Genomic DNA, 25,398 nt, shown 5'->3' with positions numbered 1-25,398 from the left:
TTCTGAGACATGGTAAATCGATCTGGTGTTCATATCTATATCAATAACTTATGTTTTTTCGTTCTTCTTTTCCCGTTTATTTTAGTGAGAGGTGTAATTGATTATTTTTAATATTAAATAGCTTCGTATTTGCTCAAATGTTTAATAACTTGTTCATATTGATTTTAAAGTCCTCAACAAGTTTTTAATATAATCAAATTGTTGGTAACTATTAAACAGTGTACTGTATTGTATTATTATTACAATACATTAGAAGAAGAAGATACTAAATAAATCACTTATTAATTCCATTTTCATCTTTCAGACGGTATCATCATGGTGAAAAGGATCGCCGTACTTGGAGCAGGATCGAGTGGTCTGACATCCATAAAATCGTGTAAAGAGGAAGGACTGGATGTCGTGTGCTTTGAAAGAACCGACAACTGGGGTGGGATCTGGAGATATCGAGATGAAGACGCCGAAGGAGTTCCCTCGGTTATGAGATCAACCACCATTAACACAAACAAAGAGAAAAGTGCGTTTTCTGACTTCCCTCCTCCTAAAAAGTTCGCGAACTACATGCACAACACCAAGGTCATCGAATACTTCCGCTTGTACGCGGAAAAGTTTGACCTGCTTCGACATATTAAATACAACCAGGTTGTGGTAAAAGTTGTTCCAGCGGAGGATTACAAGTCAACGGGGAGGTGGGTGGTGACCACCGAGGACACCAGAGATGGTCAAACTAGAGAAGAAACCTTTGACGGGGTGATGGTGTGCGTTGGACATCACGTTTATCCGAACATCCCTAACTTTCCCGGTTTGGATCAGTTTAAGGGGAAAGTTTTCCACACCCACAGCTGTAAGAATGCCAAAGGCTATGAAGGCCAACGTATAGCGGTGATCGGTATTGGAAACTCTGCAGTAGATGCAGCGGTGGAGTTCAGCAATGTTTGCGAACAGGTGCGAAATTTTCTCCTTTTTATCAGGGACAATGATTTTCAAGGAGATTTTTTATTGTATTTATCTTCTAAGGACTCAAAGAATATAATACGCGATAAGAAATGGATTAATTCTGCTGAGCATCGATTAGCTCTAGAATTTAGTATTCATTCCTATTAATATTCAAATAATTAACAAATCTTTATAAAGTAATTTAATTCACGTTAAATTTGAGATCTATATCCAGAGCGACACAAAGCAAACTTGTACTTTTAGACTCATACAGTATCCAACAGGTCTTGCGCATCATTTAGGATTTTGAAGCTTGTTTGGCGTGTAGGATTTTGAGGATGTCAGCTTGAGAACACATTATTAACTCCGTGATTGCCAGTGGTCAAATCATAGGGATAAAAGTGTGGTTGACCACTTTAGGTGAACAATTCCACAATCATTTCAAAAATCAAACGTTTTAAAATTAATAGAAATCTAAAATTATACGAAATGTCATTATTAAAATGTAACATTCAGGATTGGTACAAAGTTTCCAGGTTTATCGAGTGATCCTTGAAATCAATATACTGTTCACTTAAGCATCGCTTTTCAATAGTCACCCAAATTGTTCAAGAATTTTCCCAACACATGAAGACTGCTTGTCGTAGGGTTTTAGGCGCATCAGCGCTAAGTCCATACTGACCCATATATATTGTGTTTAAATTGTCTGTAAGTTGATTTTCTGTTTTGCTAGACCCAAACCCCAGTTTCAGGGAGAAAAAAAACCACGCTACCCTCGCCTGAGACCGACTAACTCAGCCTTGATGTGAAAAAAGCCCATAGAAATTCCCGTCATCCAAGGGATTCTAACTCAGGTCTTTACCACCCAGTGTGGGGAGGACGGTGATTCCATCTACCGTGCTACCAAAGATTGCTACATGAAAGGCACTGTTTGTGATTTGTAATAGAAACCCCTACAGCTATTATTACCTAACTAAATATACCAAAATAAAGTCCTAATTACTTATTACTTTTTTGTAAAAATTAATTGCCAAATGGTTCTTAATCCCAAAGACAGAACAGTACAATAGGCAATGACCTTGCTTGACCTGACTACCAGCCTTCGAATTACAAACACTACAGTACACTAATCTTTTTCATTTCAACTTTGTTTCTTATTTTTAAGCTACACTGTCCTAACAAATGTCATGGGACATCGATCTGACTGCAAGAAATTTTGAATGACTATGAAATATGTACACATTGTGGTCTCCAAACTGGAATTCATTTCAAATGTGGTCATCGAACAGTGAGCCCGAAGAAAGCTAACAGAGCTTCAGAAGGGAAAAATACCATATGACTGAAGATTTCTGTGCGCCTACTATTGTTCTGGAATTATTGCCTCACTCTCTGGTGACGCAATAATACCTCACTTTCAGTGAGGGCATTGGTAAGATCTCCCGGCAGATCTTAGGAGACCTTGGATCTTACTCTGCCATCTGCATTTTTTCATGAACAGAAACGGGGATCTTCCAAGGCCCACACTGTGCACGAATGGTTCGAGGAACACAGTGAATATATCAACCATCTTGATCGGCCTTCAAATTCGCCCGACCTCATTGAATACCTGTGAGATGTCTCGAAATGGGAAGTGATGCATATGGACACGCAACCATCATCTACGAGGGGTGAATACAAATCCAAAAAGATTTGTATTCATCAGAGTAGCTGTGATAGAAAGATGAATTTTTTTTGTTTGATGCGTTGAAATCTATAACAACCACACAAAATTTGGTTTTGATCTGACAATTATTTTTTTTTCTCTCTCTCTTTGTAGAGTTGGATGAAGTGAAGTGTCGCATTGGAAAAAGTTGAATACAGATCAGTGATTCGGTTCCTGCAAGTAAAAATACCCAAAACAAACACCCAAAAAACGATTAAATGTGGAAGGACCTCAATGCATGATGGTGAAATCCCATGGATGCCCAGCAACTGGAGTAAAAGAAGAGAGCCTTGCAAAAACCGAGATATTAATCCTGGAAGATCGCCGTATTAGTGTCAAAGGACTAGATGCAGAGCTCCAAATTAGTAAAGAGTCTGTGAGAACGTCATCCATTAACAGTTGGATATGAGTAAAGTATCTACTAGATGGGTTCCCAGACTTCTGATCCCTTACCAGAAGAAGGAAAGGGTACAATGTGCACATTAAATGTTGTTCATGTACCTGAAAAAGCAAGAACAGGTTTTTTCATGGCTAATCACCACGGAAGGAACTTGGATCCATCACTATGATGCCGAAAAAAATATGTCAAAACAATGGCAGGGTGCAGAATCATCTCCCCTTCCCCCAAAAAAGGCAAAGGTGCAACCAATTGCTGGCAAGGTGATGCTGTCAGTTGTGCGTGATCAGCATGGTGTAATACTAACAGATTACCTTGAAAAGGGCTGTACTGTAACGGCGAAATATCATTCCAACCTCTTCATAAATCTACGTACTGCTATAGAAGTAAAAAGATGGGGAGAGCTGTCAAATTTGCCTGCTCCACGATAAAGCACATACGCATTCCTCCCATGCTGCTGTGCGGTGTGCCCAAGAAAGTGGGTTTGAAATATTGTAGCATCCTGATTATTCTCCCAACCTTGTACCTTTGGATTTCTTCCTCTTTCCTCTCTTGAAGTCCTTTCTTCGTGGAAAATATTTGGCTGCTGATGATGAGGAGATTTGGCTGCTGATGATGAGGAGGAGATGATTTCTGTTGCAGAGTCGTGGTTTCGAAGGACAGTCAGAGGAATTCTAAACACTAGCCTGCGGAGGTGTATTGAGAGGTGGCAAAAATATGCAATTTTGTCGGTGACAATGTCTAAAAAGTGCAATACATGGTGCAGTTTTTCAACACCATGGTCGATTGAACGTGATAGTCGTACCTTCGATATGATAAATTTCTCGTTCTCTACATCTTGTAAGTTATTTTGATCCTAGGTGGCTTAACTATAAGCAGAAAAATCTTTAATTTACAGTACATTGGATTGAAAATTATTGTTCCTTTATTTATAAAATAATAAACCTCTAATCTATCAGTAAATCTTTCTCAAACAGGTATATCTCAGTACAAGAAGAGGAACTTGGATATGGAAACGAACTGATGCTGGTGGTAGGCTGACTGACTTATTTTCTCATTGGGATAATATACTTATCACACGTTTGCCATGTAACTCTGTCTGCAGCGTGATCGAAAAGAGATTGGATAATGGCTTTGATCATGAAGCCTGCAGACTTAAACCAAAGCACAGGGTACTCGCACAGCATCCAACAACAAACGACCTCTTACCATCCCGACTCCTTACTGGAACAGTAGTACTAAAGGGAGACGTGGTAACTTTTACAGAGAAAGGAATAACATTCGAAGGAGATAATCATGTTACCCAACTAGACGCCGTTATTTTAGGCACGGGATATTGCTTCAAGTTTCCTTTCCTTGGTGACATTCTTCATTCCAAAGATAACAAGGTCAAATGGTATAAATATGTTTTCTCACCACATCTTGACCATCCCATTTTGGCAATGATAGGATTGATTCAAGCTTTTGGGCCTTTTTTTCCAATCTTTGAAATGCAGGCGCGGTGGTTCGCCCTGTTAATGAATCAAAAACTTCATCTGCCTTCCAAAGAAGCCATGATAGCTGACATCAAAACCAAGACGAAATTAAATGCTGCAAGGTACGTCTCGTCTCAAAGACATACAGTGCAAGTTGATTGGATTCCTTTTATGGACGAACTGGCTGAAATCATTGGAGCCAAACCTAAACTTTGGACTTTGGCTCTTACAGACCCGAAATTATTCTGGGCTTGTTTTACTGGACCGTGTTTGCCTTACTATTATCGACTCTGTGGACCACATCCATGGGCAGGAGCTCGTGAAGCGATTTTAAATACTAATGAAAGAATTTTGGCTCCTCTGAAGACTCGTCCTGTGGTTTGTAAACAACAAAAGAGCTTCGGACTTTTGGGTATTGTATGGATTGGTGGATTTCTCATTCTGTTTCTTTTATGCTGTTTTAAATATAAATGGATTGATATTTTTGGAACTTTTGAAACGATTTCAAGCTTGTACTAACAGTAAATTTATTTTGTTTCTAAGATTTTAATGCAAATAAAAAAAAAAAAGAAACCCACGCTACCAGCAGTGGTTGACATTATAATATTTGCTTATAGTTCATTATGTACGCATTTACTTTGTCCTTAATTTTACCACTAAAACTCTGTACACGTGAGCATGTATAATAAAGTGATTTGATTTGATACTTGGTGGTTTACTTTTAGAGGGGGTACTAGGTGTCCAGTATAAACACTAGGCACCTAGTACTGCAAACTAATGACCTTATAATCCATTTTAATTTTAATTTTTTTCGCGAGCGCTCAAGTTTATTGTTTTATGTGTTTCATGGAGGATAAAAGACGTGAAATCGTACACTTGAGCTCTTTTTGTCATAACTAAGTTCACGATATTTATCAGTGGAGATTTTTAAATATAATTCGAATTTTTGTTATTCTAATTTATGATCTTCATCAATCAAATCTTGAAGTAATACTGCTGAAAATGTTCATAAATTTGAGTTAAACATCCAACGAAATATTGTTTTTGGTATTTTAAGGAAAAAATTTTACTTCTTTTTTTGTAACAAACGAGAGGCTACAAATCATTCATATACATACCTTACCAAAAGCCACTGGACACTTGCTGGCCCTAATTACTGCTTCAATGTGGCGTGAAAAACTTCACTAATTTCAAGCTCCATTTCTTTGTTAAAGCATTCTTGAGCTCCAGTGAGAAAGAGGGCTGGCTTGGCATTACACTGAGTTCCAGTTCATCCAAAAGGTATTCACTTCAAGGTTGGACTCTATACTGGTCACTGCAAAATTCTGTTATTCTTTTTAAATAATCCGTTGCAACTCTTGCTTTGTGATATTGAGCGTTGTCGTATCGGAATATGTAAGGGCCGGAGAGTTGTCATTTGTAAGAATTATTTTATTATAATTGGATGTGTTCTGTGGTCGATTTGCTGTTTGCAACACAAAAAACCCGAATACCCAGGAGAAAAAAACCATGCTATTCTCGTTGGATTGACTAACTCAACCATTGTGAAAGAAGCCTATAGAAATTCCTCTTTTCATTTACGGGCTTTTAACTTGGATTTTTTCCATCCGGTGTGGGGAGGACGGTGAACGTTCTTATCTACAAGTGCGAGTGATTATAGCAACTTTGGAAGCTACCCACTAAATGAAGGAGGAGAAATGAAATTTTTGATATCAAGTATGTATCCCACGTGGGGTGGAATATATACTTGATATCTGCTATTAGGTGAGATTTTTCTGTCGGTTTTGGTTTCGCTATTTGGAAGTGTACACAAACTGTCCACTGTACTTGTGTGTACCCACATACCCACTACTACAGTGGACATGTACATCAGCAGCGAAATAAAAACAGGATCAAATGGGCATTCGGAATTATTGTCTTGCCCTCTTTGGACAGTTTTAGTTCCAGCATTGGTTCAAAGTAAATAATTCTTTCATCAGCTTGGGTATAATGCATAAAATATAGCACGCACAGAAGTGCTTAGAAAAAGAGAGAGAGAGAGAAATATATTGACCTATGATATGCGTTCTCTTACATACACTACTCTACCATTAATATCGGGACACCTACTTTTAAACAAAAAAAAAACCGCTTTTATTGTGTCATTTAATATTTTGTGCTGAAACCTTTTGCTCTTATGACCGCCTCCAATCTTCGCAGCGTACTCTCAACCAGCATTTTATAAATGTCAGGTGATGTGTTCCTCCACTCGGCCTTTAACGCAGCCATCAGTTCGGCCTTGTTCTTTGGGCGATCTCAACGTGCACGTACCCGACGATCGAATACAACACAAAGATGCTGGAGAGGGTTCAGATCAAACTCTGGGCTGGCCAATCCAACTTTTGCACACCCATGGCCTCAAATGACTCTGTTACGACCCGAGCAGTATGGCATGGTGCGTTGTCTTGCTGATACAGGTATGGGCCTTCCCCGAAGTATTGCCATAATACTGGAAGTGCATAATTGTCCAGCTTGTCCTAGCATTGCACAGCATTCATGGTTTTGTCGATAACGACTAATGGGTCCAAGCCAAACCATGAAAGGAGCCCCATACCATGACACTGCTCCACCAAACTTCATTGTTGGGAGGATACAATCAGTAAGGAACTGTTCCCCTAGCATTTACCACACCCAAGAACGGCCATCAGACTGGTAGAGTGAGAACCTCGATTCGTCTGTCCATAGGACTCTTTTCCACTGTTCTACAGTCCAGGATTCGCGTTCCTTACACCATGTTAATCGGTGTCTTGCATTTGTTGAGGTGATCATTTCTGTTGAACGTGTCATCTTGCATGTCCACTTTTACAATTATCTGTTCGAAGCCCAGTGTGCATATTTATAGCAGGTTCTGTGACGTGTGGGTGGCATGCATAGGACCTGTTTGCCCTCCATGGAGGGGTGTCCGGATATTAATGGTATGCCTTACCATTATTAAGCAACGTATATATTTTAGTTTTATAATCAAATATGTTCCATAAAAAACGAAATGTTATAAATAATTAACTAAAAAATTGATAATGCGCTTTGTTGGTGTTGTGTTTTAGGAGCATCAGCGACTAAGGCCATATTGCTCTGTATATACTGTCTGTAAATTGCGTGTATTCTGTAGTCGATTTTCTGTTTGCTGGACGAAAAACTCAAGTTTCCGGGAGGAAAAACCATGTTATTCTCACCTGAGACCGACTAACTGAGGAACGTTGTGAAAAAGGCCCATAAAAATTCATTGCATCATCGACGGGACTCGAACGCAGGTCTTTTCCACCTTGTGTTGAGAGGATGGTGATTCTAAGAACTGCGCTACCCACGGGGACCATGCGTTTTGTTTTATTTTGCATATTAGAAGTTTCAGAGGAGATGATACTTGTGGTATTTTATGAAAATAGGGTAAGAGGTTGCAATAATTCCCATAATAGCTGTAAGTGATGTTACAAATGTTGCTAAGACTACTGATGTTGCTAACAATTGCAAGTAGTCATAGAAGCTACCAAGTTTTTTATACCAACTAAGACTTATTAGCAAGGACACATGATGCAAGAAAGCAAGCTTATATAACATCAGCTAAAAAAACACACACACACACCCTTCTCATTTCACTCATCCACCTGCTCCAAATGTTTGTCTGGTTCTGCCTTGAATCTGTTTAAGCTATCAACTTCTACAGTGACAGATGAAAGTTTGTTCCAGCAATCAACCACCTGCTGGCTAAAGGTAAACTTCTGCACATCTATCCTACAACTGTCTTTCCTCAATTTGAATTTATGCCCTCTCAGGCAATTATTCTGAGCAAAAGGAAGAATCCCATCAGCATTGAGCATGCTCAAACCATTCAAGGCTATACACCTCAATCAGATCACCTCGCAGGTGCCTAGGCTCCAGACACTGTAATTTGCAAAACTTAAACCTTTCTTCGTAAGAACAACCCTTTGTTCCATTCACTAATCTTGTTGCCCTTCTCTGTACTCATTCCAACAGCTCTACATCCTTCTTAAAATGGGGCCTTCAGACCTGTATACAGTACACAAGGTGTGGCCTGACCATTGCCTTATACAAGGGAATAATCACCTCCTTATCCCTGCTAGAAACATTCCTGTATATCATTGACAAGACACCATGAGCTACTCTTGCAGACCATCTGCACTGATCAGAAAACTTCATATCTGCCTGCACAATTACCCCCAGGTCCTTTTTACTCTCTGTCTCTGTCAGTGTAGTACCACACAGTTGAGACGTTACTCTGGGGTTGCTGCTTCCCATATGCAGTACTTTACAGTTGCCACCTCTACTCAACCATCTACATAGCCCATCTACTCAACTTTTCTAGATCCTGTTGCAGCAGCATACTGTCATTAGTGTCATTAACATTAACTACCTAAATCGATTTCAGATGAACCAATAAGACTAGTGAGGTTAGGCAGAGAAAGGCGGATTACGAAAAGTATTTGGCTAAGAATGTGAAGAAAGTTAGAAAAGAATTATTTGCTTATTTTAACACTAGAAAGAAAGGGATGAACCGCATTTGTCCACTGGATATGAATGGCATGACTATTAATGGACCTGCTCAGGTTGCTGAATAAATGGTTTGCTTCTGCATTCACATGTGAAGTTTTTAGGAATGATGATAACAGAGGTATATCTAATTGTAACTGGGAGCTAAATGATATTGTGATAATTGTGATAAAAGAGAAGTTGAAACTGAAAGTAAATTAGGCCTAAGGGGCTGATGTAATCTATCAATGATATTAAAATAAGCAAACCTTTAACCATAATTATGAAAGCATAGTTATATTCAGGGGATATCTATACAAATTGAAGATGTGAAAATGTCTCTTTTTCACCAAAGGAGGTGGGGAGGTGGGTTAAATTGGCAAGTGAATGATTACAGACCTGTAAGCTTGACTTCTGTTCTACCGAAAATAATGGAGTCAATGGCCAGACGTCAGAAAGAGCAAGGGTGGCATCTGTACTCTTTCCTGGATATCATGCACAGTTTTATATAAAATTTTAACTATAAAAGGTAGTTGCAGGATAGATGTGTGAAAAGTTTATTTCTTCCCTAAATTTATTCAAATTACCTGTTGGCTGAAAGCAAATTTCCACACACATCCTTTAACATTACTTCCTCAGTTTAAATGTGTGTCCCATGTGTGTTGTCTGCATGAGAGGAAGGATACCATCAGCATTTAGCTTACTCAATCCATTCAAAGCCTTAAACACTTCAGTCAGAATTCCCACACTGGTGCCTAGTTTCCAGATGCTACAATTTGCAGAATAGAATATTTTCTTGGTTAGAGTTATCTTTTATTCCCCTTACTGATCCCGTGGTGGGTGGGGATCCTGGGCACTGAACCAACATAAAAACATTATGTATACTGATAAACATATTTCTTCAGGGGCTGCAACACGGTCCCTATCTGCAAACACAGACAGAGAGACAAAGTGTTATTGCTGCAAAGAGACAGCAAACTGAAGTACCATCAGAGCCTGTCCCTAAGTTTTTGATCATCCACTCCACCAGTGAAAAACCTATTGGTAAAGTGTCGCCCTTTTTTTTATACAGTAAAGTCTAAAGGAGTTAGCAGGTTCCCCTAAATTGGTTAAGAAGCTCTGTTCTGGGGCCTCTTAATTGAAACAAAAAATTATAGGCAGTCTGAGCAGCTACTCCGAGCATCATCCATTGGAAGAATACCCATAACATTGACACCACACAGAATGCTCAACTCATCAAGAGGTGTCATTTCAGAGTAGCACCTTCTTGAGGTTACCAAGGAGGAAATCTGCTCTGAACTACAACCACAGGGGAGTAACTGCCGTTAAGAGAATAAATGCACATAGGATAGGAAACTTGTTCCCACTAGAAACATAATCCTGACTTTTAACCCACCAACCATCTCCTAATGAGATTAAAGCTGGCTACATCAACTGTCCAGTGCATCCATATGTTCCAAATCCTTTATGATGTTTTAGGTGCCAGAAATATGGACATTCTCAAATGGTCTGCTATGGAGTCCTTGCATGTGCTCGATGTGGTGCAAAGGACACGAAACAACATCAAGTTCAGCCACAAAACTCGCCTGCATTAACTGCCAGGGAAAAAATCCAGCCTACTCATGAGCATGCCAGAGGTGTAAAGAAGAAAAAGAAATTCAATGGCTGAAGGTAGAGCTAAACATATATCAGGAGGCAAGGAAAATTGTTAAACCTATAAATATCAACAAACCCAAATACTCCCTGAAGGGAGATGTTCCATTGGAATTCAAACAGACATGACCATTCCACCAAAGGAGTCATTCACTCCCATTGCACATTACCTCTTAAGCTCACAAAAATCTGCACAGAAAGATCAATCAGCTACCACTCCCATATCAGTACCTCCTAATGCTCCACCAGTAATAAATACAATAGCCAGAGAAAAGACTAAGAAAAAAAAGTTGAAGTAACCCCCAGTACCCAAAAAAGATAAATCCAAGACTGACAAAAGTAAACCCTCAGCACCTTGGTAGCTGCCTGATGGAACCACCAAGCCAAAATAATGGCTAAATTCCTACAATGGAACAGTTGTGGATTCTGGAAAAACAATGATAACATCAAGGCCCTTCTGCAAAAGCACGAACCAGTTTGCTTTTGCTTACAGGAGACATATTTGAGGGCAAATGAAAACCCTTCCCTTCAAAATACTACTATCGTTCGAAAAGACAGAACCGGGGACGGACCTGCTTGTGAGGGTGTTGCTATTCTTCTGGGCAACCATACCCCATTTCAACCTATTCCGCTCTCCACCAACATAGAAGCAGTAGCAGTTTGGTTTATTTGCCACCTGGGACTGACATCTCCCAGAAAGACCTTGATGATCTCATTGTGCAGCTGCCCATTCCTATCTTACTCCTGGGCAATTTCAGTGGACATAACACGATTTGGGGTAGTGCTGATGTTAATGGAAGGGGACATGTCATAGAGCATATGACATATCCCTTGAGGCTGACAGTCTGGAGAAATTCAAAGGTTAGCTGGATAATTACCTAAGGGAGGAGGGAAATGCATAGGTTGTCCATTTCCTTTTCTATTATTAATTTTTATTATTATTTTTTTTTCATTTTATTCTTATTATTTTATTTTATGTATTTTTTGTTATTTTATTATTATTAATTTTTTTTTTTTTTTTGGCTAGTGCAGCATAAGCCATAGACTTCCTTGCACCATGTAGCCATTACTAACACTAACACACTAACAAATATCAGAGAAACAGATTCAGTTTCATGTATAATTAGACAGGATTAAAGCTAACGAATATCATTATACATACTATACTATAGTTGAACTTGCCATCTCCAATTTCCGGGCGACCTCACGTGTCTGTTAACCCTATTATGTCAGTGATAGATGTCCTAACAAGGAGTTCAAATTCCAGCCATTTTATTGCGAACACTTCTGACATTACTGTAGACACAGTTAAGACTAAGTATTCTTCTATAGTTACTACGCTGATACACTCCTTGAAGGGTTTGTTTCCTTATCCTTCTCATCCCGCTCATTTGAAACTTCGCTGCCCTTAGAACATCTTGCCAACATCGGCTGTTGAGTCAACAAACAAGAATTCTTGAGGTGAGTGCAAACATTACTTTGACCCATGTCATCAGGTAAACATGGATCTATATTACCCTTCTTTCCCCTAACTAGCAGTTTTCCTGAACTCTTAAGGTACCCTTAACGATACCGGAAACAGTCCTTGCACCACCTTTGTTCAAATGAATACCATCTCTACAAAATAGGTTCCTTCTACCTAAGAGTGCGGGCCACGCTGCACTTTTAAGTAGAATATCGTTACTCCCCACACGAATCACAAAGTCCTCTTTAAAATCTGACAGTCTGTTGGTAACTTCATAAATTGTTGCTCCCGGCAAACACACCCTGGTTCTGGTCCACCTAACTCTATTGCAAACAACATTACCCGTTTCCGTGACAATGGTCTCCCAATAAAACTAGATCACCTTCAACCAGAGGGGCATGCACTTGACTATTGTTATCTGGGATCCAAAGGGGATGCTGTCAGTTACATTTGTTTCTAGGGCAAGCACTCGTTTCTTCGGTGATTCAAATCCTTCTCCTGATGCACCAAGTTCTAATTTGAGATCGTACGCTCCTTACATCGGGTGTACAGGAAAGAAAAAAACACTGATCCCTGTCCCAGCATTGGATGGATCATCAGTGGATTAGTGAATAGTTGAGGTATATGAATTAATTTTATTATACGCATTAAAATGTACAGCTGACTGAAAATGCGCGTTATCAGAAGAGATTTGCATGGGTAATTTACTATGTAGCTGAAGCTAATATAGTTGTTGTTGTAGTAGAAGGATTTTAGGAGAATCAGCAACAAAGGCCATATTGCTCGATATACACTGTTTGTAAACTCGGGAGACCCACTTACTCAGCCACGTTGTGAAAAAACGCCCATAAAAATTCTTCATATCATTGACAGGACTGGAACTCAGGTCTTTTCCACCCGTTAGGGGACGAGTACAGCGATCTTTTCAACTGTGTTAACCATGACGGCTGGTAGAAATCATGCAGTAAACTGATAAATAAATAAATAACCAGCTTTTCAAAGTTCCAGAAGGCAATTATGATTGGCTGCTATTATTGGCTTTTAATATTAAATATGATATTAAAATATCATATTTAATATTAAAAATGTATATCCCCCACCTTCGGTCTTTGACAACATCAGTAACTCGTTGAGAGACTATTTTTATGGCATGTGATTCTGGTAGCTTGTTTTATTCCTCCATAACACCATGCATGAGTCTTTGAAGAAGCATTTCTGTTTTCTGATCCTTCCGTTGTCTCAAAACATCCCGGAGGTATTCAATTAGATTTAGATTCCGATTGGAAATAGCAGGATTTACTATTTTCTCTTAACCACTTGTACTGACCATTCTCTGTAACACGGGGCGTTACATTCTGATAGAAATAGATCCATACTCCAATAATTCCCGCAATGCAATTAAGACAGAACTGACCAGAATATCATAATACACATTTACTTTCATGGTTTCATTGGTGACAACTATCGGACTATGTTCAAATCACGTAAAACAGCATCAGTATTACAACGGAACTTCATTCTCGGTGCAGAATAATCTCGATGAGACCATTCTTTAGACATCGACACACCTAGGTGCATCCATCGAATTCCTGGACTGCGTAGTGCGAGTCATCATTCCGCCTCATGTTCTGTTATTGCTGTAATGGCCAATTCTTCGATTCTAGTCATCACAAAGACATCAATGTGCACTGCTGGAAGACAACTTCCACTTACATACAGATCGGTAAGTCTAACGATTTCTTTGATTTTGGTCCTACACACTGGACTACTTGATGTCAACGGGTTAACTGCTGATGACCCTGTTCAAGTTGCTGACGAACTAAACAGGTATTTTGCATTTACATTCACACATGAAGCATTCTTTAGGGGAGGGGATGCCAGAAGTTTATCAAACTCTAACGGGGAGCTAAATGACATTGTGATAACTGAAGAGAAAGTGGAAGAGACATTGTTGAAGATGGACATTAAAAAGGTACCTGAAGGGGATGGATCTATCCAATTATATTAGCGGGGGCAGCAAAAGAGGTAAGCAAACACTTAGCCATAATTATGAAAGCATCCTTGGATTCAGGTCCTTATGGACTGAAGATGTGAAATATATCGCCACTCATAAAGGGGGATCGAAAGGTGACATGAGCAATTACAGACCTGTTAAATTAACCTCTGTTCCAGCGAAAATAATGGAGTCAGTGGTCAAATAAGTAATGCAGGACCATCTGGACAAAAATACAATTATACTGCAGTCACACATGGATTTTTTAAGTGGCGGTTTCGTTTAACCGATTTGATAGGTTATTATGATGTTCTGACCAAGGAACTGGATGCAAAAAATAATTTTGATATAATATACTTGGATTTCAGGAAAGCTTTTGATACTGTTGCACACGAAACACTGCTATACAAACTGGAGCAAAGTGGCATTAAGGGCAAGTTATTGCTATGGATAAAGGGATGGTTGAGTGGGAGATGACAGAGAGTGGTAATCAATCGCCACTGCTTTCCGCGGACTACTGTTATTAGCGGAGTCCCTCAGGGTTCAGTGCTTCGTCCATTATTGTTTTCAATATTTAGTAATGAAACTGATGAAGGTATATCAGGCTTAATGTCTAAGTTTTCAGATGATACAAAGGTTGGCAGGGTAGTTAAGGACAGTAATGAGGGTATGCCAATGCAACAAGGTCTTGTAATCTCAGAAAAACCTATCAACTGTGTGGTGCTACACTCAAGTTAGTTTGTGAAATTAAAAAGATCAGGGTGTAATTGTGCAGTTCAGACATGCTGCTAGAACAGCTCATGGGCTTTGTATACAGAAACTTTGCGTTGCTGGTACGGATAAGGAGGGGATTATCCCCTTTTACAAGGCTATGATTAGACTGCATTTTAAGCATTGTGTACAGGTCTGGAGGCTTCACTTTAGGATGTAGATCTGCTGGAACTTGTGTAGAGTATGGCGACCAGATTTGTGGAGAGAACGAAAGGGTGGCCTAACTAAGAAAGACTTCAGTTCTGAAAATTGTAGCGTCTCGAGATTAGGCACCTGCGTGGAGATCTGATTGAGGCGTTGAAGGCCTTGAATGGATTGAGCTAACGGCATTTGTCCTCTTGCTGAGAGACTACACACATGAGGGGGCATAAATTTAAGTTGAGGAAGAATGGTTGCAAAATAGATGTGCGGAATTTTGCCTTCAGCCTGTGGTGGTTGATTGTGTTTGTGTGTGTGTCACTTTTTATGAGGGAATCTATATCTGTTTCTTGTCTGAATCTGTTCCATTTGCCTCCCGTTAAGTGCGAACAGCTTCTGTATCTTACCTTTATCTGGTACATGTAATCTTTGGAATTAAAGATTAACCTCCTACGTTGGTGTTGTGTTCTAGGTGCATCAGCTACTTAGGCCATATCGAGTTGCCTGTTTGCTAGACGAAAACCGGAGTTTCTGGGAAAAAAAACGCCTGAGACCAACCAAATCAGCCGCGCATTGAAAAAGACCCAGAAAAATGTCATCGACGGGATTCGAACTCAGGTCTTTTCCACTTGGTGTGAGAAGGATGGCAATTCTACTAGCTGTGCTCCCCACGAGAGCTAGTTCTTAGGAGTGAGATGTCTCAATACATGTTGGAGTATAGCGTATATTGGGAATTATTCAACTTGTTTGGCGTGGATCTTAAACATATTAGCAGTGAGTAAAAAATGTACTTTACCGCTCTAATATTTCTTGTGTCCCAAATTTCAGTATGGAAGGAGATGGAAATAATTTCACAATCCTTATTTCACTTAACTTATGAAATGGGGTTATACCGTGACCCTAACAGTTTTTTCTCTTCTCCTTCCTCGCTCTAATTGAAAATATCTGTGGTTCTTTCACACTGCCTAATTTTTTAACAGGCGCACGTAACCAGACTCTAAATTGGGTTCTGTTGCAATCCATCTGATATTTGTATTATTCTGAGATCACCACCAACCGACTCACTAGTGTAGTTTTCTTTTTCGCCTGTTTTATTTTTAAATATACGTCATTTATATACGTCAAAGCCACCACATGATTTTTCGTTTGCGTTGTATAATTATTTTAAGAAGAAGAAGCAACGCTTGTAAGTGCAGAGGAGGGGGCAAGCTGGTTCATTCTGCTAATCTACTTAAGGTGCGAGCGGCGCCATCTCGCTTTCTATTTCGCAACTAAACTCTGCCGAACTTGTAAATTGATGTTTTGCATTCTGAATTACACTCTATTTTTACTTTTGTTTGCCACGATGTGACAACAACGAAATATACAGAAATAAATCAAGGCGAAAGCGATTATAAAGACAATTAAAAACTCGTTTTGTACAGAACAATAAGATAGAATTTATTTTTCTTTTTTTAACGGTTATTTCACATTCCTGTATGTAGCAAGTGAATTAATGAGCGTGGTTGTATTGAAAGAACCGAAGCAGAAACGTCTGGGACTGAGAGTGTTATCAATATCAGTGGACAGATAAGTTCAGGGACGATAAGTGGGACTGAAGCTGTTACGTCACTTCTGCGTGTTGTGATTTGGCATTTGAAAATTCACAAATACGTGCTAGCATAGCGGACACGTGTGTCAGCAGTAATAAAAAGAGTTCAAACGGGCATTCGGAATTCTTGTAGCCTCCGAGGATAGTTGTGGTCTAGACTTGGTGCAAAGTAAGTAACTGGTTTTATCGGCCTAGGTTTAATGTATAAAATTTAGGCCCAGAGAATTGTTAGGGAAGTACAGTTTGAAGCGTTTTGGATAAGCAATTTTTTAAAAGTAAAATTTAAAAATTAAAAAAATTAAATTAAGAGAAATTAAGAGTAAAATGCATTAAGGGCTTACGCTTCAGACTGCAAGGGTAGAGTCCACAAACCATCATAACAACTGCCACTTTGTATGGTGTATATATCAAAGTTCAAAACGTTTGCAAAGCAAAATGCTGTAGTTTATCCCAGCGAAGGGTCTTCACAATCGAGTGACGAATCTAATGTACCAAATAATTGGGAATAAACCTCACTAGCCTATTCAAGTAATGGATCACATTTCCCTAATTACCAAGAGGAAATTGGTATTGTTCGCAATCCAGAACAGCGGCCTCTTATCAGAGACAGCCCAAGTAAAAGTTTGAAAGCTGTGTAACATCACAATGGACAAATACACTTATCGGTTCCTGTTGCTTATTCTGTTTATCTTAATTAAAGAAGAAGATAACAATGCCTTAGGTTGTTATGCAGGCTCTTTGACACCTGATCTTTTCCTGGTAGGTTTGTTGATGTTTGGTTCCTGTTGCGATATTGATCAATTAAGCGGCCATTTCCTTCTTGTCCATGAGGGTTATGGCTGGTCTGTTGTGCGAGATCATATTGTCCGTTCTTATGGCATGGTTCCAGTATAACTTGCAGTTAGGAGTCTCTAGTTCCACCTTATTATTATTATTCGTCACAGAGGAGTGATATGGAAAATGTATTATCGTTCAACTGTTCGGAAAAAAGAATTTTAACAAGAATTTAACTATTACCACTTTAAAGTTATTATAATTTTCGGATTAGCAGCTAATTTCGAAAAGAAGTAGGACGGTTAATATGAAACAGCTGACCACGTTTAATCAAACTAAGTCTGGAAATAGAAAGCGTTGCACCTATCTCAATAATTTCTAAGAAGTTTATAGATACCGCCCGCTTTTTGATTCATATTTTTATAACATACTTTTTCCAAAAATTAATGTTATGCTAAATTCACGTGTGATTCTTGACACTTGAAGTGATTTCTGTAATGATTTAGGACAACATAGCCTTCAGTTAAAGTTAAATATAATTAATATTTAATATTCCTCGCATCTTTGATTGGATTCGAACTCAAGTCTTTTCCATTCGGTATGGGGAGGATGGTGATTATACCAACTGTGCTACCACAAGGGCGGTCTCTGCCACACTGGAGATCCACGACAGCGAGAACTCAATTGAATTTTCATATTTTTCCGCCTTTAACCCTGTCGTTTAGCCCGTGCTATTTATCACTCTTTATAAATTGCCAAATTTGTTGCCCGTGACTTTCTCTTCAATCATGTTTTATAATTGCATCATCAATTATATCTCCTATGACTGCCTCATAAATCCCCCCAAAGATAATCTTCAGTCTAATTTTCTTCCTTTCATATACCCTTTGAAAATCGAAATATGATAACCATACTTCGATTTTTTACTACCCTCCTCAATACTGTCTCATTTCTAACCCTGTCTGTCTATTTCACCTTTTAAAGATTTCTCCTCCTCCTCAATTACAGCTCAACCAATGCGTCTATTATCTTCGTCCATTAGTGCCCATGTCTTAACCCCATAGAGTAAGACGCTCCATAAATAATTTAACTAATATACTCAGTGATCATTAAATTGTGACCACCCCTTCCGTAGGGGACTATGTCGTATAACTCGCAGTACAAAAAGCCGAACAGCTCAGCACACTAGAGCAGTGGCAATTTGCATCTGGTTGTTCAAGTCAAAGTGATAAAACAGAAGTTATGGGACATAGTAGAGATATCACGGAGTTTGAAAAGGGTAGGATTGTGGGAACTCGTACGTCGAGTGTTTCCCTATCCATCTTGTTGATTACTCACGACCCACTGTGGTCAAGTTTTACAAAGAATGATGTCGAACGGGGTCAAATCACCTCCCGCCGACAGAATTGTACTGCATTACGCAAAGTGGATGTCAGAAGCCGGATCTTCCAGGGCGATAATACACTGTTTCATCGGGCCCGCACTGTGCATGAGTGGTTCGAGGACCACGGTGAAGATATCACCCACCTTCATTGGCTTCCAAATTCGGCTGACGTGGATCCATTTGAACACCTATAGGATGTTTTGGAGAGCGAAGTGAGGCATATGGCCTGGCAATTGTCATCTCTTCCGACATTGTGGAAAGCCTTGCGGGTGTGGTGGCTGCAGATCCCTACAGATGTCTTCAGATATCTAGTGGAATCAATGCGTAGGCGAATAGCGGCTGTTATCCGTGACCATAATTCAGTGACCACTTAGTGTACGTTCTTTAACTTTATATCTATGCTCCCTTTGTGGGGGGAGAGGTTTTCTCTTTTCTTTGTTCTTTCTTTATATTTTACTTTAACCCCTTTTGTTATTTATATCCTCCCTTATATTTATTATTACCTAATAAAGGTACTTTGCAATTCCCCGCTTTGCAATCTGACTCGTGTGTCTATCGGGAACTTTCAGGATTTAAGGGGTTTCTATATTATTATGTTCCTCCATTGGGTTTGGCTGACAAAATTAAAATAGTTCAATGATCCAGTACACATTATAATTACTATTATTCTATTACCGTACAAGCATAAAATGATTGGTTAAGTTTAGTTATATTCTTGTACAACTTCTTCAATTATATTACAAGGCTAACAACATCTTTCTTATGCCACTCTTTCTATATATTACTTAGTAAAACATTCTCTGAGTGGATCAGGCTTGTCTCTCACATTCCAATCTTCCTTTTCTTTTGTTTTTTTACAATAATATTTCTCAGTTAACAACATTAAGGGTAATCTCTTTCTAATTAGATTATTTATCTTTTCTAATACATTAGCATTCATCTTTTAAATCAATATTTATCTCAATCTCTAAATTATGCTAACAACCTTACTTCTGACTTGTCAGCTTATGACAGTTCAGTGTATCACATATATATATAACACTCTTTCTATAATCCCTCTGAATTATCGCACTTCCAAAACTGTTACCTTACTTTACGTTACTCAAGAAAATTTTCTACATCTACGAATCTCCCTTTCTTTACCTTCATCTAGGGAACCTTATCTTAATTACGCATTTTTCTAAAGTACATATCTCTTATTATATATGTTATAATGTCCCTCTTATAATTCCTAACCCTTCTTTAAAGTCCTATAATTTACAAGTGAATACTCATGTTAATTAGATACTTACTTCTGATACTGAACAGGATCTTTTGGTAGGGCCTTTCGTTTCTCAATGGGCTGTAGTCTACATCTGGATAGGGCATCACTGAGTCTCTTAGGAATTTATGGGCTGGTCTTCGATACTGCTACTTAGCCTTTGGTTCAGCTATTCTGGAGGGCTCGGTACTACAACTTTACCTTCTCAGCTCACTTATCTGCGCATTGGCCTTTATCACTGCCTTCAGATGATGGACTAGGGTTATTTCTCTCCTTACACAACACTTATTTTCACGCTGGCCACTTTCACTGCCTTCCGATTTCGGACTAGGCTTATTTCTCTTTACACTTCACTCGTTTACACACCGGCCACTTTCACTGCCTTCCGATGACGGACTAGGCTTATTTCTGTCTACTATATTTCTTCCCTCACCAACCATATGACCAATTACTCGACTGTTCTCTTCTATCATGAAACTTATCTAACCTTTCTTAACCCACTGACTGTACTTAAACTTATTTAATCCTCCGCAATTTACTACTCCATCTTAACTTTGTCAGAACTTTCTCAACTGGTTGACAAGGCAGGACAGGACTCTCTTGGCTAAGCGCGCTCTCCTTTTGTTCTTCTAATTTGTGTACCGCCCTTTTTTGTTGGCTCACCTTCGCTCAGAAATTTAGCCATTCATACTTCAATATTTAAATTTACATCCAGACTATTCGCTAGTGTGGGTTTCCCATGCTATCTCCATCCCCGCTAGATTCAACCTCCCCTTTTAATATGAATATTCCTTTCCCAGGCTGTCTGCTCTTTTGAAGTCGATCGAACATTACCACAGACACGTGTTACTACTTCGCACCTACTCTAAATTTCTGCGGAATAAGCTATTGCAGACAACCAGACGCTAGCCCTATTGTTTTGGACACGGTATTAGTCGTGTATGTACTTCTTGTTTGTCTCCCGGAGTCTCTGATCATAGTGAAAGTTAACCCCTTCTTCCTCCTCTCTCCATCCATCCCAAGATATTTCATCATTCTAATCAATGAGTTAATATTATAATTAAAATACTCTGAGAAGAGGTAATTACCAATTAATAGACTGTTGTCTAACGATTAATATTTATTGAACTCAATTAAAAAGTATTCGGAGAAGAAAATTCGCAAAAACAGAAACGAAGCACTTGAACTTATACTCTTTAATTCGAGTTTTCTTTTTCCTTGCAGACTGTATCATCATGGTCAAAAGAATTGCCGTGATCGGAGGAGGGTCCAGTGGCCTGACAGCAATAAAATCATGCAAAGAGGAAGGAATGGACGTCGTGTGCTTTGAGAGGACCGACAACTGGGGTGGCCTCTGGCGGTACCGAAATGAAGACGAAGAGGGAATTCCTTCGGTAATGAGATCAACCATCATAAACACGAGCAAAGAGAAAAGTGCATTTTCAGATTTTCCCCCTCCTAAAGAGTTCCCCAACTTCATGCACAACACCATGATAATGGATTACTTCCGGATGTACGCTGAAAAGTATGATCTATTCCGACACATGAAATACAACCAGGACGTCGTGAAAGTGGTTCCAGCTGAGGATTACAAATCGACGGGGAGGTGGGTGGTGACCACCAAGGACACCAAGGATGGTCACACTAGCGAGGAAACTTTTGATGGGGTGATGGTTTGCGTTGGACATCACGTTTATCCAAATATTCCAACCTTCCCAGGCTTGGATAAGTTTAAGGGGAAAGTTTTCCACACCCACAGCTGCAAAAACGCCGACGGTTATGAAAAGAAACGTGTAGCAGTGATCGGTATTGGAAACTCTTCTGCTGATGCTGTGGTAGAGTACAGTTATGTTTGCGAAAAGGTGAGTATTTTTTCCCGTAACTTTCCCTAGAATTTTATTTTCCAGGGAGTTAAAGAATATTTCACCTGTGTTATTTTAATGCGAAGAATATTTAGTTTTTCTAAGAATTACAAAAACAAACAAATCCCTTAAATGTTCTTTTAGCGGCATGGTGCACAAGAAAAATGGAATTGGTGAAATAATGAGCACTTTAACCTGCGTGGAGTGTAGTCTGCCTTTCATTTCTTAAAGAAGAACTACAGATACAGATTATTCTCAGACGTATAGAGGTGCTTCCTGTCCCACTGCTTCAATCAATTCTCATAATGATGTCACCCAAAAACAAACCCCGCGGCGTATCAACATATGATCGTTTATATTGTGCAATTACTTATTTGTCTACTGATTGAACTATACAAAGTTACCTTTGTGGGTCTTCCGAGGATTTTTTCGAAGTTAGTTACAGCGTGTTTATGGTCAATGGGTAATGCTGAAACCTCACGCGCCTATAAGTACAATGTCCTTAAATTACGTGTGTGTTCTCTGGTCGGTTTGCTTATTTTCGTTGAACGGAAAACTTTCAGGAGAAGAAAAACGTTGCCGTGCATTTTGAGACCGACTAACTAGGCAATGCCATCAAAAAAGCCTAATCACCTCGAAATGTAGCTCTTTGGTTATCCACGTTTTATAAAGGAGAGGGGGATATTCAGCTTACCATGGCCGCCATGCGATTGTCCTGCTATCAACCGATTATATGACAATTACAAGAAATAAATCCACAGCTTTTTCTACAATTTTTTCCATTGCATCGAAAAGCCTCGTTAAAGAACTTTAGCCATTAGATAAATTGCTAAGGGATTATTCGCGAATTATGTTGCAATGCCATTTTTAAACTATTTCGAGCAACCCCGTTCCTCTACCAACAACAGCTCTAATCCCTTTCCTTCATTACATAAAGAATTGTTCCATTTATTTTCCGAATATTCAAAATGGAAGTCACTTTATTTATTTATTTTTTTATGGAAAAGCCTATTAAGTTACGATCGAGTAAACTCTTCCTCAACCCCGAGAAATATATCGTAATATTGTGCTACTCTTATATAATCACCGTCCTCTCCACACTAGTTGATAAAGACCCACGTTTTCACCAGATCGATGACCTTTATGAGCTTTTTTCATCCCGTGGCTGAATTATCAGTCTTTTTTCGTAAAAACACACGCAATTTATAGAATTAATACGCATTGGCAGATAAAATAGTTGGACTCTAATATGGACGAATTTTAAACGTACACAAGCAATTTGTTTTTTTCATTAGAATACATAAAAACATGACCTTCAGTCAATTATGTGCGAATTTCACGTGATGCCTGCCACAAAATAAGGTAATATTATTCAGTGCTCTGTTCTAAACACGTAGCTATACTGCTGTCGCAGACTATAAACAGAAACTTTTAAAATTATAGTAATAAAAATTGCTAGTCTATTTATTTACAAAAAAGATGAATCTCTAATTTATCAAAGCCATTCTTCCTTCCCCAACAGGTATATCTCAGTACAAGGAGAGGAGCGTGGATATGGGCACGTACAGGAACCAAGGGAAGGCCATTCGATTTGTTCTCTCGTTGGGATAATATTTTCATGACACGCTTGCCTTACAATTACTTGTGTACCCTTTTTGAGAAGGGTTTGAACAACGTCTTTGATCACATGGCCTACAGGATGAAACCGAAGCACAGGATATTCGCACAGCATCCGACGATTACTGACACCTTACCATCCCGACTCCTTGCAGGAACAGTAGTGCTAAAAGGGGACGTTGTAAGCTTTTCGGAGAATGGAATAAAATTTGAAGGAGATAAAAATGTAACCCCATTGGACGCCGTTATTTTGGCTACAGGGTATCGCATCACTTTTCCTTTCCTCGGCGATGTTGTGCAGTCCAAAGATAACAGGGTTCAGTTGTACAAATACGCATTTCCTCCAAACCTTGAACATCCTACACTGGTTATCATTGGATTGATTCAGCCTGTTGGGGCCATTTTTCCCATTTCTGAAATGCAGTCTCGTTGGTTTGCCCTGTTGATGAATAAAAAACTTAAACTGCCTTCCAAAGAAGTCATGATAGCCGACATCCAAACCAAGACGAAGTTAAACGCTGAAAGGTACGTCACTTCTCCAAGACACACAGTCCAAGTTGATTGGATTCCATTTATGGACGAATTGGGTGAAATAATCGGAACCAAACCTAAGCTGTGGACTTTGGCTCTTACAGACCCTAAGTTATTCTGGGCTTGCTTGACTGGACCATGCGTTCCTTACTATTACCGGCTTCGTGGACCACATTCGTGGCCAGGAGCGCGGGAAGCGATCTTAACTTGTACCGAAAGAATTTGGGCGCCGCTCAAGACCCGTCCCGTGAATTACAAACAACAGAAGAGCTTCGGACTTTTGACTATTGCATGGATTGGTGGATTGCTCGTTCTCTTTCTTTTTTACTGCTTTAATTATAAATAGATTGATTCATTTAGACCCTATAGATTCCATAAATGTACTGCTATTGAGTGTATTTTTTTTTAAACAAGCCAATCATAGCTCCAATAACAAAACACCAACCATAGTTGATCACCATAAAGTTATGTTATTGTTTATTATGTACTCTACATATGGACATATATAATAAAATGATTGAAGTTTTAAGTTTATGAGTTTGTCGTTATTTGTTAGTACTGTTTATAGTTACACATTTAGTTATCAAAATATATTTGCACGGTATATTACGATACACAGCTTGGTTTAATTATTATGGACACCTCAACGATCCTATATAAGGGAGCCTGTAAGATTGAGGACAACATCTGATGAAACTGCCTTTTTGATAACGTGAAATTTCTCAAATTCAAGTGAAAAGGATGCACTCTGAAATCAGAAGAATAGTTTGAGAAAGCTTGGAAATCGAAGAACGTGCTGTTTATCTTTTTATAGTCCACATTTTTCCTTATTTATTACTTAAACAGAGGCATAGAGAAAAATGGCAGAGAAAATTTCATGATAGCTGACATCCCAAACAAAAATTACATGTGTGCCGTTTTGTATCAAAGGATTATCAGGCAATTACTGCTAAATCACGTTCAGAATTCCTTGTTTAATTTAAGATTTCAAAATGACTATATTTAGGAAAATAAGCACAGGACAAGTTTTTGTATTATCCTCCTGTCTCGGCCCTAATGTACAAGGAAGAAATGAAGTCATTAAAAACGATAAAAAGTTCCTCAAGCAATTTAAGTTAATATGGAAGGGATGGGCAAACTAAGAAAGAAATGGTGGAATAGCACACACTTATACAACAAGACCTTCCTTTTCTACAAACAAATACGCAATAAATCATCGATAGGTCACTATGGGTCCTTGCTAGCTGCATATACTGCTTGGAGAACTGCAGACACCCAAAATTTTCTTCCTTCTTGTGCTAATTTTAATTCAATTCCACCAACTTAA

The 25,398-nt window shown here is 38.9% G+C and overlaps 2 protein-coding genes across 2 annotated transcripts; both read left to right on the top strand.

Moving 5' to 3' along the window:
• Window positions 1–315: 315 nt before the first annotated feature.
• LOC150077163 (flavin-containing monooxygenase 5-like) lies at window positions 316–5,026 on the top strand. The gene is made up of 2 exons (XM_090385800.1): window positions 316–942; window positions 4,010–5,026. Exons 1-2 carry the CDS (start codon window positions 316–318, stop codon window positions 5,024–5,026), a joined length of 1,644 nt encoding a protein of 547 aa, XP_090241926.1.
• An 11,619-nt stretch (window positions 5,027–16,645) lies between these two features.
• LOC150077162 (flavin-containing monooxygenase 5-like) lies at window positions 16,646–24,507 on the top strand. Its single transcript, XM_090386202.1, has 3 exons — window positions 16,646–16,811; window positions 21,286–21,923; window positions 23,446–24,507. The coding sequence occupies exons 2-3, from the start codon at window positions 21,297–21,299 to the stop codon at window positions 24,415–24,417; spliced, it is 1,599 nt and encodes a 532-aa protein (XP_090242328.1). The 5' UTR covers window positions 16,646–16,811; window positions 21,286–21,296; the 3' UTR covers window positions 24,418–24,507.
• The last annotated feature ends 891 nt before the right edge of the window (window positions 24,508–25,398 follow it).

This window comes from Mastigoproctus giganteus, chromosome 12 (genome assembly GCF_048544385.1).
Source record: "Mastigoproctus giganteus isolate SK-2022 chromosome 12, ASM4854438v1, whole genome shotgun sequence".
NCBI lineage: Eukaryota > Metazoa > Arthropoda > Arachnida > Uropygi > Thelyphonidae > Mastigoproctus > Mastigoproctus giganteus.
This window is presented reverse-complemented; position numbering and strand designations above follow the sequence as displayed.